The following is a 14405-nucleotide window of genomic DNA, read 5'->3' on the forward strand; positions in this document are numbered from 1 at the left end:
AAAAAGAGGTCTCTGGTGCCAGAGAGCTCTACAACAAATTCCAGTCTGGAGACCCACATGGCCTTAGACAAGGCTCTTTCTCTGAGACATTATTTCCTTACTCATATTTATACCCACTTTACCGGATGACTGAGGATTAGAGATAACATTTGTTAAGTGCTTACCTGGAGCTTGTATATAGAAAATAGGCTGTGAATATGAGCTTTTGTTTATTATTTGTTATTGAAATGTCAACTCATGTGCCATCCATTTTTGGAAGCCCTAAAAATAAGGGCAGTGTTTACTTCCTTTAATATCCAGAGGGGGCATTTTATTTGTACCTGATTACTTTATATATGGCATTTTAGTTATTTATATGTATAGATTTGCTCCTCTATAAAATAGGAAATTTCTAGAGTAATGATTCAGCTTTCCAGAATCCTATATGCACATGCATCTAGCCAGGAGCATGCAAATAATAGGTGCAATAATCCATGTTCAATGAACATTTCTTTCATAGAGTAAAAATCACTTTCTGATAGAACTCATATCAATTTTTAGGATGATGTACTTCTGGTTTTCCCTGATTTCATCAACTTTATAATGCCCTACCAAATCGAATTACATCAGGCACCAAATGGTTCACAATATTTTCCCTCCAGTAAGATTTATTTAACAATCATATATAATAGGAAATATGGAAAATTACAGCAGAATAAAAACACAAGAATTGTAGCTTGTCATGTTAAAAATTAAATAAAAGAGATACTGCTTAAATAAAAAGGCCTATGAAATTGTTAGATATATGTTGGGTAGCTGAAGGTACAATGCTAAGCAAAACATTTAAGGCTCAGGAGTCAAATTTATCCATCCTTCTCTTCAGGATGGATTCAGCACTATGTTGGCAAGAAGGGATGGGCACCACTACCCTCCCTCTGCTGCTGCTGCTGCTGCTAAGTCGCTTCAGTCGTGTCCAACTCTGTGCGACCCCATAGACAGCAGCCCACCAGGCTCCCCTGTCCCTGGGATTCTCCAGGCAAGAACACTGGAGTGGGTTGCCGTTTCCTGCTCCAATGGGTGAAAGTGAAAAGTGAAAGTGAAGTTGCTCAGTCGTGTCTGACTCTTAGCGACCCCATGGACTACAGCCTACCAGGCTCCTCCATCCAGGAGATTTTCCAGGCAAGAGTACTGGAGTGGGGTGCCATTGCCTTCTCCGATCCTCCCTCTACCAGAGAAGAGGGAATAAGGAAGATACAGAAGAGAGAAGTAAAGACACGAAATGGAAGGAGGGAAAGAGGAAATGAGACAGGGATATTAGTTTAAAAGGAATAAGTGCATCAACAGTGTGACAACTCTTCTGAAGGGATGGAGCACGTTTTCTCGGATCCCTGGAAGTTCTGTCACAGTGCTTTACAAGTTACATAACCTGGAAAATTAGGTTAAAACCCATATACAGAAAATAATGACTTCATTATACTCTTCTATTGTTTTAGTTACAAAGTCTACATATCTTAAAGCATTAATAGGAACAAAGCGGACATGTTTCCTATGACAGCTCAGAAGCAGTGTTTCAATTTATTTCTCTGTTGAGAGATTCTATACCTTTAATGAAAGACAACTGGCTCAAATAGGAACAATAGTAATTAGACTTCCCAGACAGTCAGGTTCTATTTTAAATGCAGAATATTTTCTAGTTTGTAAATAGCTACCTTAAAAAAGACATTAAAAGCAGTAACTGCAGTTTCTCCATAAATAGAAATAAGAAATCCATTGTTAAAGGACAAAAAGTCACCATGTTGTACATATCTATAAATTTTCCCTGCAACACATCATTATAGATCAATCTTTACTGCTTGCATTTAAAATATCAATTGCATTATAATATCTACGATACAATTCAATTATTTATCTGTGTTCTACATATGCTTCAGGTGAAACAAAAGCTAAGGACCTTATTCACAGAACATTTAAAAGCATCTTATACACAGTCTATGCACAAATATATCTTAAATTAGAATAATGCATACCTAATATGCATATAGAATATGGCTTACACATGAAAAGATATCTAAGTTGTGAGTTATAAAATCCCACTACTTAGACTTAAAAGCTTCTGATTGCATCCATTTCTAAAATATTGCTTAGCATTGTGGAACCCAGGGAAGAAGCAGGTGCAACAGAAAACTCATTAGGATGGACATATCCACCTTCACTTTCTTCTTTAATTGATGACTACTCTTGATCTTTTCCATCTAATTTCTACCTTTCACAAAAACAAATTCCTTTAGTCTCACAATCATTGAAGAGTTTGTACGGTGAAAATGACAACACCTACTTGGGCTTGACCTTTCTTGGCAGCTAATAACAAATAAAGGTAGTTCTTCAATTTGGAACAAAGGCAAGGCTCTGCACATGCTCAGGCAAAACATGACAAGGAAGCAGTCTCCAATGGCTGCAGTTCGTTTGTTTGTAGTAAAATTATAAATCACATCAAATAATGCTCTCTGTGCAGAAGAGTGTGGGCTTCCATTTTCACAGACATTTTTGAGCGCGCGCGCACACACACACACACAGACACACACTTCCTGTCCCTTATCCCTTGACCTGTAATATATTTTGTTACATCCTGATGGGATTAACACCCCAGAAGGCAAATCCCACTCTCAGTTCTAGTGTCTGTCTCCAACAAGGGCTGGAGGTTCTTGTCATCTTGGTTATAGGTCTTGCGTGACTTGCATTGTGATGACCCCGACGTGGGTGACGCTTTCGTGCTTTGCAATAACAGTGGTGGATGCAGGCTGGTTCACTGCTTTCGGGAACAGGATTCGCTGTGGTTTCCCAGCTTGAGAGTTACAACGAAGAGTTCATCAAGTCACAGAGTCAGGGCTCTGATGCTTCATTGTTGTCTTAGGACTTCGACTACAACTTCTGAGCAGCCCCTCTTCTCACTTGGTTCCCATGTATTAAAAACAACAAGGACAATCTAAATAGCCTCAGAGCTGCAAAAATATTTTTCTGTAATTTTGTTTTTGCTTTCCTTTTACTTAGAAGCTTGAAAGTTTTGTAGTTACAGCACTCTGTGTAAAAGAAAGCGAGAAAGTAAAATTTTAAAGTGCCTCATGTTCTGTACATATATTGCATAGTCACCTATGTAATAACTGGGTTCAAAGTGATAAAAATTTGAAAATGTCCACCTTTTGCCTTAAAATTTCTCTGGTTTGATTGAAGAAGGCCAAATTGTGGAGAAAGAGCAATGACAGAAGCACTAGCCAAAATCTGTGATAGCAACTTTGAGTGTATTTATGTGGCTAGAATTACTAGCTCAAAATTTATGTTTGTCTCTTATATGAGTTCATAAAATGGCCTGTTCTGAGTGTGTGTTGAAAGAGGAGAAAAAGATTTGTGAAAAATTGAGGGTTTAGAATATTTTAGTGCTGTTTTCATTATCCTGCAATAAAATCCAAATGAAAAGGAAGATCATGTTTTAGTCATATATAGGCATCAATTATTGTGTGGCAATTTCATGTTGGACTTTATTGACCTCACAAAAATAAGAGATTTATCAGAAAATGATAGATATTCTTTTTATATCAGTTGGAATTTCTCTTCCTATCTCTTTTGTGTGTATGTGTGTGTGTGTGTCTAAAGTTTGGATGGAGGTTATGGAGAGAAATTGTCGTTAACTAATACAAGTTCAGTTCAGCTCAGTTCAGTCACTCAGTCATGTCCGACTCTTTGCGACCCCATGAACTGCAGTATGCCAGGCCTCCCTGTCCATCACCAACTCCCGGAGCCTACCCAAATTCATGTCCATTGAGTCGGTGATGCCATCCAACCATCTCATCCTCTGTCATCCCCTTCTCCTCCTGCCCTCAATCTTTCCCAGCATCAAGGTCTTTTCAAATGAGTCAGCTCTTTGCATCAGGTGGCCAAAGTATTGGAGTTTCAATACAAGACAATATCTTAAAAAAATTTAATATGGAGCTGGTTTTTAAAATTTCTATGCAGTTTGTGATTTGATTTCTATCCAGATTTCATATGCAAACTATTAAGCACAGTCACAACTCTGGAACTGTTGAAGGACTAAGCATAAGATTTCATCACAGTGCCTGACACTGACAGTGGCTATTAGTGAAACTATTAGTATCGATTAAAGAATCTTACAACTGACTCAAGAATACTGGGAAATGCTTCATCTTAAAAGCGAGCCACATTTTTTTCTTTTTTTTGTAATGCAAGATTCTCTTTATTGTGATGCTCAGTAGAAACCGTCTGTAAAACACTGTAGTGGTGACAGCTGCAACCATGCTAAGGCACTTTCATTATATTAAAAAAAGGCGGGGTTGGGAGTTCTGTTCATTCATTTGTGACAGCCATGGGGACCTGAATTCAGAGTTTTTTATGCATATGTAGCTTTTATATGTCTTCATGATTTCTTGTGAATTTGTTTCCTTAAAAAAAAAAAATGCCTTCTTTGCCATAAGTTAGTCTAAATGCAGCATACACAAAACAGTTATGGCTAATCACATTTTAACTTCATCGATTTAAAGCAACATTTGAGGTGCTACTAATAACATCTCAAAGACTTGATATGGTACCTGCAGCATTTTTTCTTGCCTCTACCATCAAGCCAATAGCAAGACTCATTTTTACACTTTTTAAACAGACATTAGCATCATTCCCAGAGCTGGTAATCTGGTAGATCAAAGGTGAGCCCTAGAAGCCGAATTTTTAAAAAGATAATCATTGATGCAATGTCCATGGATTTTAGCAAATACTGATGTTGTTTTATAATATGTACTTGCTTTGTTATTATCACCCAATGTAAGCACTCATATTTCCTACATGAAGTAGAAAAGGAAACTGGTATAAAACATTCATATTTCTTGTATGAAGTAGTAGAAGAAAACAGAATTAAACCTCCTCATAGGCTATAGCTTATTATTTTTAAAGGACTAAAAGGTCTCAGTAAATATAATTTTTATTGCTGAGTAAGTCAAGAATCCTTTGAAAAGGTAAACTTAGACATAAATATTTAAAGCTTACCTGTTAAGGGTTTGCCTCAGAAAACAGAGAATTAAAAGAAAAGAATCCAAAAGACATTTAAATAAGATAACTTTGTTTCTAATGATACTCTCCAAACCATCCCAATTCAGAAATAAAATTTTCATCTAAAAAATAAAATTACCTCCCATCCTTAGAATGAAAGACGTCTTTAAGGTGTTTCAGACCTATGAATGTGTTTCAGCATGTTTTTCTTCAGCATTTACTAGATCTGAGTTCTTATGGGGATCAGGTTCACCTGAAAAATAAGCACGCAAACAGCAAATAAACAAAAGCAAAATAGACCTGAGGGGAGAAAACCTAATTAGGTCAGGAAACTGAAGCAATCAGTAAAACTCTGAAGACTAGATTTTATAGTGGATCTGTGGCACATTTCTTCAAAAATACCAAATACTTTCTTTTCAGCCTGTGGATTGATAGAGTATACAAGTCATCTTCTGGTGGTTATACAAGTTTATGAAGTTGAAATTTAATCTGGGGATACAGAAATGAAACAGATGAGACACGTTCAAGCATCTATTAAATCAAACATAAAAATTATGCATGTTTTTCCCAAATATTTTAAATTGAAATATATTCTTTCAAACAAACCCTCTAATGTTCATTGTCTTATATCACACATTGCTTAGTGGCTATGAATTTTAAAAAAATGAGTATAAGAGAATGTAATGTTTAAGATACATCATCTGCCAAAACAAACTAATGGAATTTATAATCTTAGGATCACTCAGCTTCTATATAAACTTTGAAAAAAAAGTAGCATGGAAAATGTTCCAACATTTCTAGAGAGGCTGCAGAGAATCTATAAAAAAAATAGAAACATAGAGCAAAATGTACAGATAAAAGAGAATTATTATGTGAGAAAGTTAAAAATTAGCAGAAGTTAGTTTTTGAGTCAATTATTCAAAATACTTTGATATTTCAGAAAATAGTAATAGTCACATATAACAGAATGTTCTTTCCATCTAAAATTTGAAAATATGTTGACAAACTTTGCACCAACTAATTTTGAGATTGTTTTTCCAAGATATATTGTAAGACTGCATTGTCTCAACTGCAATAGATTTTTACTGAGTTCATAAAATTAGTGAACATACAGAACTTATGGAGTATTATCACAAAGCAAAAGTATTTTGTCCTTTACTCTCTTTAAAATATACTTAGCAGGGGAAACTTATTTTCTGTCCCAGGTTCAATCTTTTAGGTAGTATCAGGACTTTTCCAATCATTCTTAGATAATAAAAACATCGTGTGATCACATTAAATTGCCAGTGTCTTAGGTCTAGTCACACACAATATACATCAACCTTAAAACAGATAAAACTTCTTCCCAACCTTGGATTTGTTGCAGAGCCTAGAAATTGTGGTGATGGGGGGTGGGGGAGGAGAGCTTGATTGATGTTTCTATCTTTCTTTCTTCTTTTAAGCTCAAGCAGGCAGGATTTATTAAGCAAGCAACAAGCAGTGTTGTTTGTCCTCTGTCAACTGACTACCTTGGAACCCTGAGCTGGAGCAAGAGAGGGAAGACTAAGACTACCATTGTAGGATGGCTTTGGATTCACTAGACCTGGCCGGTGTATAGAGCTGACTACTTTGTGAGCACATTCATGGGCTCTCCAGGGACCTCTTGCCAAGGACCATGGCTGGAGACTTCTCACAACCTTGGCATGGACACATGTTCCTTTACAATGTCCACAGCCCCTTGAAATGTGTTAGTACACCTCCAGATTCTGTCTCCTGAGGCCCTATCATGCTTCCAAATACAGATATGCTACATTCAGTTCACATTAAACATTCCTTAGGCCTTTATTCCTATTAATTAGTTCAGGAAAGGCTGAAATCTACATAGCTTCCTCTCCTTCAGCTTATCTGTCACCTTCAAACCTTTTATATCTCTCACATAAGATACAGATTCCATTCCCAATATCCCCTTTACTTCTAGCTCTCCAAGGTTGAAACTATCTTCCTTTGATTTGAGGTGAAGAGGGAAGAATTTCTATACCTTTCCCAATAGCCGAGAATGCATTAAAGAACGCTTCCTCACAAATCCTATTCTAACCATCAACAACCTGACCTTTTCAATTATTTGAATTGGGTGATGGTTATAGGTACCTTATAATTGACTTTTGGATCTTCTTTGAAATTTCTGCTTCCCAAGTTAATGTGTTTCTGACATTTATCATCTAGTCTTGTCTTAAACTATTGATTTAAATCTTGCTACTTATGACTAGATTAGAACAGAACAAAATAGAATAGAACATAAAAAATAGAATAGAACCGAGTGGAAAAAATGGATTGAATTAAAAGAAAGAAATATAAGTAATTAAGTAATCCTCTCAAAATTTTTGAGAACCTTTTACAGTGGACAAAAGACACTGAGATTTACCAATAATCAAATGCTCTTATTTCTAGTGGATAAAGAGCTCACCAGTGGGGGGGGGGGGGGGGGAATGGAAGAGGAGTAAAATAACAAATGGTTAAAAACACAGCATTACAAAAATGTTACATAGACTACACCCAAGAGTAATTCCATACACACAATTAGGAAAGTAGCAATTTAAAACTGTGACCAACCCAAGACAAGACTTTTGTAGCCCTGGGGGGGAAAAATGTGTTCCTTTAAACTGTAAAATTCCAGATGTTTCCAGGGGCACATACATAACATTACCAGTCAATTGAATGTCAGCCAGAATGCTTAGGAAAATACTGAATTCAGGTCTTCAGCATATTCAAATCATATTACTTTTAGTTAATAAATCTTTAGTTATAGAAGGCTTTACAACTAACTTGGATAATACTCCTTGAAAGTGACTCTTAGGCTTTCATAAAAAGAGAAAGCCATATCATTCTGAGATATGAGATAGCATTCTGTCAGAAAAGAAGAAATTATTTGCATTTTTCAATTCATCGCATTCATCGATTTTAGATAAATCCATCACATTTTAGATCATCTTCATGACCAAAGAGTGGTCTGTATAAAAGACCTTCTAAGAAACATCCTTGTAATGCAAGGTCCCACACAGTTTGAATCGTCCCCTCTTTTAGTTTGGTGAAACCTATTATTTCCTTAAAATAAAATTCATAAATAAATGAAATACAAAGAATTTCATTTATATTAAATATAATTATCAACATCTTCAAGTAATCCTTAAGATATGATACAGTAATGTGTTTCTTCATTAATTCATTAAATAACAAGGTCTTGCTGCAGGTCTATCATCTATATAATTCCGAAATAATAAGATCAAAGGATATATAAGGTTCTTCATGAATTTAAATGTTATGAAAATATTGATGATTCTCTTGGTGACGGGCTTCACCAGTGGCTCAGAAGGTAAAGAATCTTCCTGCAATACAGGAGACCTGGGTTTGATCCCTGGGTCAGGAAGATCCCCTGGAGAAGGAACTGTTAACCTACTCCAGTTTACTTGCATGAAAAATCCCAAGGACAGAGGAGCCTGGGACAGTCCATGGGATTGAAAAGAATCGGATATGACTAAGTGACTAAGTACATTGGTGACAAACACAAATATCACAAATGTTACTCTGTGTGTTGTTGCTTACAAATGAAGAAAATCCTAAATTTTAGTTACAGGTTAGTAAAAAAAATCACTCTCCAAATGTATAGACTCCATCTATATCACCTGGGTTAAAATCTTTGACCTAGTCTAACTTCATTTCATGGGTAAGAATCAGTCCCAGAAATCAAGTGATTTCCTTCAGTGCAGACCACAAATATTAATAGATAAACTGAAGTCAAAATTATTTACTTTCAAGTTACTATTATTTCAACAAAACCCATAAAATGATCTTGGAACTTCATTTTAGTAAAGAGATTTGCAAGTTAACATACATAGAAAGCTACACCTTAGGAGTGAATGCAATGGGTTTGCTCAAAACAAGTGCATAGAAGCTCTTTTGATAGCCAGGAAAAAGGTAGCGCAAGTAAGGAAACATAATTCTGTTCATCTCAGAGAGCTTTTAGGTGTCATCTAAATGTTGAAATTTGAAGAAAGTAATTTGTAAAAGGATGGAAATACGGTTTTTGCTTTATAAACAGTCTAAAATCGATGGGGTGTAGGGAGAGGATAGTGCTCATAGGAGGGACAGACCTACCCAAATAAACAGAAATCCTCTAAATTTAGCTAATCTAAACTCAGCCTGCAATCTGAGCTCACTATTATATTAGTAACTCTAATATAATACATTAGCCTCATAGATAATAAAAACAATACTTGCAAGGAATAAGGCAAGGCACATGATCAGCTGGGTCTGAGAGACTCTAGCTGTCCAGTTATGGTCTTGTTGAACTCTTATTTAAAAAACAATCTGCATCCCAAAACAATGAATTTCACCTTTTTCTCAAGAGCACATGGAACCTTCTCCAGGATAGATCACATCCTGGGCCATAAAGCTAGCCTTGGTAAATTCAAAAAAATAGAAATCATTCCAAGCATTTTTTCTGACCACAATGCAGTAAGATTAGATCTCAATTACAGGAGAAAAACTATTAAAAATTCCAACATATGGAGGCTGAACAACACGCTGCTGAATAACCAACAAATCACAGAAGAAATCAAAAAAGAAATCAAAATTTGCATAGAAACGAATGAAAATGAAAACACAACAACCCAAAACCTGTGGGACACGGTAAAAGCAGTCCTAAGGGGAAAGTTCATAGCAATACAGGCACACCTCAAGAAACAAGAAAAAAGTCAAATAAATAACCTAACTCTACACCTAAAGCAACTAGAAAAGGAAGAAATGAAGAACCCCAGGGTTAGTAGAAGGAAAGAAATCTTAAAAATTAGAGCAGAAATAAATGCAAAAGAAACAAAAGAGACCATAGCAAAAATCAACAAAACCAAAAGCTGGTTCTTTGAAAGGATAAATAAAATTGACAAACCATTAGCCAGACTCATCAAGAAACAAAGGGAGAAAAATCAAATCAACAAAATTAGAAACGAAAATGGAGAGATCACAACAGACAACACAGAAATACAAAGGATCATAAGAGACTACTATCAACAATTATATGCCAATAAAATGGACAACGTGGAAGAAATGGACAAATTCTTAGAAAAGTACAACTTTCCAAAACTCGACCAGGAAGAAATAGAAAATCTTAACAGACCCATCACAAGCACAGAAATTGAAACTGTAATCAAAAATCTTCCAGCAAACAAAAGCCCCGGTCCAGACGGCTTCACAGCTGAATTCTACCAAAAATTTAGAGAAGAGCTAACACCTATCCTGCTCAAACTCTTCCAAAAAATTGCAGAGGAAGGTAAACTTCCAAACTCATTCTATGAGGCCACCATCACCCTAATACCAAAACCTGACAAAGATCCCACAAAAAAAGAAAACTACAGGCCAATATCATTGATGAACATAGATGCAAAAATCCTTAACAAAATTCTAGCAATCAGAATCCAACAACACATTAAAAAGATCATACACCATGACCAAGTGGGCTTTATCCCAGGGATGCAAGGATTCTTCAATATCCGCAAATCAATCAATGTAATACACCACATTAACAAATTGAAAAATAAAAACCATATGATTATCTCAATAGATGCAGAGAAAGCCTTTGACAAAATTCAACATCCATTTATGATAAAAACTCTCCAGAAAGCAGGAATAGAAGGAGCATACCTCAACATAATAAAAGCTATATATGACAAACCCACAGCAAACATTATCCTCAATGGTGAAAAATTGAAAGCATTTCCTCTAAAGTCAGGAACAAGACAAGGGTGCCCACTTTCACCATTACTATTCAACATAGTTTTGGAAGTTTTGGCCACAGCAATCAGAGCAGAAAAAGAAATAAAAGGAATCCAAATTGGAAAAGAAGAAGTAAAACTCTCGCTATTTGCAGATGACATGATCCTCTACATAGAAAACCCTAAAGATTCCACCAGAAAATTACTAGAAATAATCAATGACTATAGTAAAGTTGCAGGATATAAAATCAACACACATAAATCCCTTGCATTCCTATACACTAATAATGAGAAAACAGAAAGAGAAATTAAGGAAACAATTCCATTCACCATTGCAACGGAAAGAATAAAATACTTAGGAATATATCTACCTAAAGAAACTAAAGACCTATATATATAAAACTATAAACCACTGGTGAAAGAAATCACAGAGGACACTAATAGATGGAGAAATATACCATGTTCATGGATTGGAAGAATCAATATAGTGAAAATGAGTATACTACCCAAAGCAATTTATAGATTCAATGCAATCCCTATCAAGCTACCAACAGTATTCTTCACAGAGCTAGAACAAATAATTTCACAATTTGTATGGAAATACAAAAAACCTCGAATAGCCAAAGCGATCTTGAGAAAGAAGAATGGAACTGGAGGAATCAACCTACCTGACTTCAGGCTCTACTACAAAGCCACAGTTATCAAGACAGTATGGTACTGGCACAAAGACAGAAATATAGATCAATGGAATAAAATAGAAAGCCCAGAGATAAATCCATGCACATATGGACACCTTATCTTTGACAAAGGAGGCAAGAATATACAATGGATTAAAGACAATCTCTTTAACAAGTTGTGCTGGGAAAACTGGTCAACCACTTGTAAAAGAATGAAACTAGACCACTTTATAACACCATACACAAAAATAAACTCAAAATGGATTAAAGATCTAAATGTAAGACCAGAAACTATAAAACTCCTAGAGGAGAACATAGGCAAAACACTCTCTGACATACATCACAGCAGGATCCTCTATGACCCACCTCCCAGAATATTGGAAATAAAATCAAAAATAGACAAATGGGACCTAATTAACCTTAAAAGCTTCTGCACATCAAAGGAAACTATTAGCAAGGTGAAATGACAGCCTTCAGAATGGGAGAAAATAATAGCAAATGAAGCAACTGACAATTAATCTCAAAAATATACAAGCAACTCCTACAGCTCAACTCCAGAAAAATAAATGACCCAATCAAAAAATGGGCCAAAGAACTAGACATTTCTCCAAAGAAGACATACAGATGGCTAACAAACACATGAAAAGATGCTCAACATCACTCATTATCAGAGAAATGCAAATCAAAACCACTATGAGGTACCATTTCACACCAGTCAGAATGGCTGCCATCCAAAAGTCTACAAATAATAAATGCTGGAGAGAGTGTGGAGAAAAGGGAACCCTCTTACACTGTTGGTGGGAATGCAAACTAGTACAGCCACTATGGAGAACAGTGTGGAGATTACTGAAAAAACTGGAAATAGAACTGCCTTATGATCCAGCAATCCCACTGCTGGGCATACACACTGAGGAAACCAGAAGGGAAAGAGACACGTGTACCCCAGTGTTCATCGCAGCACTGTTTATAATAGCCAGGACATGGAAATAACCTAGATGTCCATCAGCAGATGAATGGATAAGAAAGCCATGGTACATATACACAATGGAGTATTAGCCATTAAAAAGAATACATTTGAATCAGCTCTAATGAGGTGGATGAAACTGGAGCCTATTATACAGAGTGAAGTAAGCCAGAAGGAAAAACATCAATACAGTATACTAACGCATATATATGGAATTTAGAAAGATGGTAACAATAACCCGGTGTACGAGACAGCAAAAGAGACACTGATGTATAGAACAGTCTTATGGACTCTGTGGGAGAGGGAGAGGGTGGGAAGATTTGGGAGAATGACATTGAAACATGTAAAATATCATGTAAGAAATGAGTTGCCAGTCCAGGTTTGATGCACGATACTGGATGCTTGGGGCTAGTGCACTGGGACGACCCAGAGGGATGGTATGGGGAGGGAGGAGGGAGGAGGGTTCAGGATGGGGAACACATGTATACCTGTGGTGGATTCATTTTGATATTTGGCAAAACTAATACAATTATGTAAAGTTTAAAAATAAAATAAAATTAAAAAAAAATCTGCTGGGATAAATTATTATACAGTTGAAAATAGAACAATAACAACACTTTGTGAACAACTGCTAGGTGGTGGGCACTATTTTAAGTACTTCACTCATCTTAATTCCCTGAATCTTCATGGTAAACTATAGAAGAGATGTAGGTTGAGTCATCTGCCTCAGGTGTCAAGGCTACCTACTGGCTGAATCTCTCTGACCAAGTCAAACCAGAATCTTGCCCTCTAGCTTCACCATTTCCCAAACTACAGTCATTAGCGTACCACCCTCACCATTCTGGCCGCATCTGTCGCTTATTCTTAGTCACTAATATGTTTTTACACACAGACTTTAAACCTATTCTCTTTTCAAAGATTAGTTTTGTCCTAAATAATAATACCCAAAGAGATAACAGATTTCATGTGCTTGTTGTATTTTCCTAATATGTAGAGTTCATAACAAAAAGATAATTCCTTCTGTAGATACAAAAAACACAATAATTGATTTAATTTAATGGTTTATATCAATATTGCCTTCACATATTTCTCTCTTGTCTGATTCAACAATCCCTACATATAATAGTAAAACTATCAGCATAATTTCCATCTTAGAAGTGAGAAAAACACACTGGGAAGTGATAACTGACTACTGCAAGGTACCACGGCCTAGAAGGGTTTGGTAGACAGTCCCCCTATTATCCCTTAAAAATACTCCAGTTAATTTTCCATATTTAGCAACAACAACAAATAGTGCTTAAAAAATATGTGGCCAGAAATCAGTTTGTGTAATCTTTTCAACAGAAACACTAGCTCTGCATTATACTGCATTCTCATTTCTTCATAAGAAAAATACTACCTTGGGGCTTCCCGGTGGTTCACTTGGTTAAGAACCTGCCTTGCAATGCAAGGGATGTGGGTTCAAGCCCTGGTCAGGGAGCTAGGATCTCACATGCTTCAGAGCAACTAAGCCCAAGCACTACAACTAGCAAGTCTATGTCCCCAGTGAAAGACGCCATGTAACACAACACAACACATCACACAACATCCTACTTGTAACACAACACAACACATCACACAACATCCTACTTGTAACACAACATAACACATCACACAACATCCTACTTGCTACAACTAACTCCTGACACAGCCAAATACATAATTTTTTTAAAAAGGAAAAATACTACTTTGGCTCATATAGCAGTGTTTGCTTATGCAGGTAGATCTGTCTAGGCTGATTCAGTTCTATTTTTGGTCCATTTATATAGCTTATGTTGCCAATCACTAGAAAGAATACATGATCTGGGATTTGAAAGCTACATTCACTGGAGAAATGTAATGTGAGATAAATCAGTGCTTCTGATTCTAATCCGTGTTTCAGCATCTGTATGATACAATTTGCTTTATAGATAGGGAATAAGGAATCTTCACACCAAGAGAAACTACTCTTCA

At 36.1% G+C, this 14405-nt stretch overlaps 1 protein-coding gene across 5 annotated transcripts in view; it reads right to left on the reverse strand.

Annotated features, from left to right (window-relative positions):
- Positions 1-629: 629 nt before the first annotated feature.
- PDE1A (phosphodiesterase 1A) overlaps positions 630-14405 on the reverse strand; it is a 395418-nt gene continuing 381642 nt past the window's right edge. For 3 of the 5 annotated variants that reach the window (XM_086361397.1, XM_086361376.1, XM_086361405.1), the window contains 2 exons: positions 5168-5281; positions 630-3056 (listed from right to left, as the gene is read on the reverse strand). In XM_086361397.1, coding sequence (XP_086217523.1) covers positions 5211-5281 — 71 coding nt within the window. In that variant the 3' untranslated portion in view covers positions 630-3056; positions 5168-5210. Of the gene's footprint in view, positions 4431-5167; positions 5282-14405 lie in introns of all 5 variants that reach the window. The other 2 variants (XM_086361386.1, XM_086361414.1) reach the window with 1 other exon arrangement.

Source organism: Bos grunniens, chromosome 2, assembly GCF_055505025.1.
Source record: "Bos grunniens cultivar Pamir isolate PY7600 chromosome 2, Bosgru_T2T1.0, whole genome shotgun sequence".
Lineage (NCBI taxonomy): Eukaryota > Metazoa > Chordata > Mammalia > Artiodactyla > Bovidae > Bos > Bos grunniens.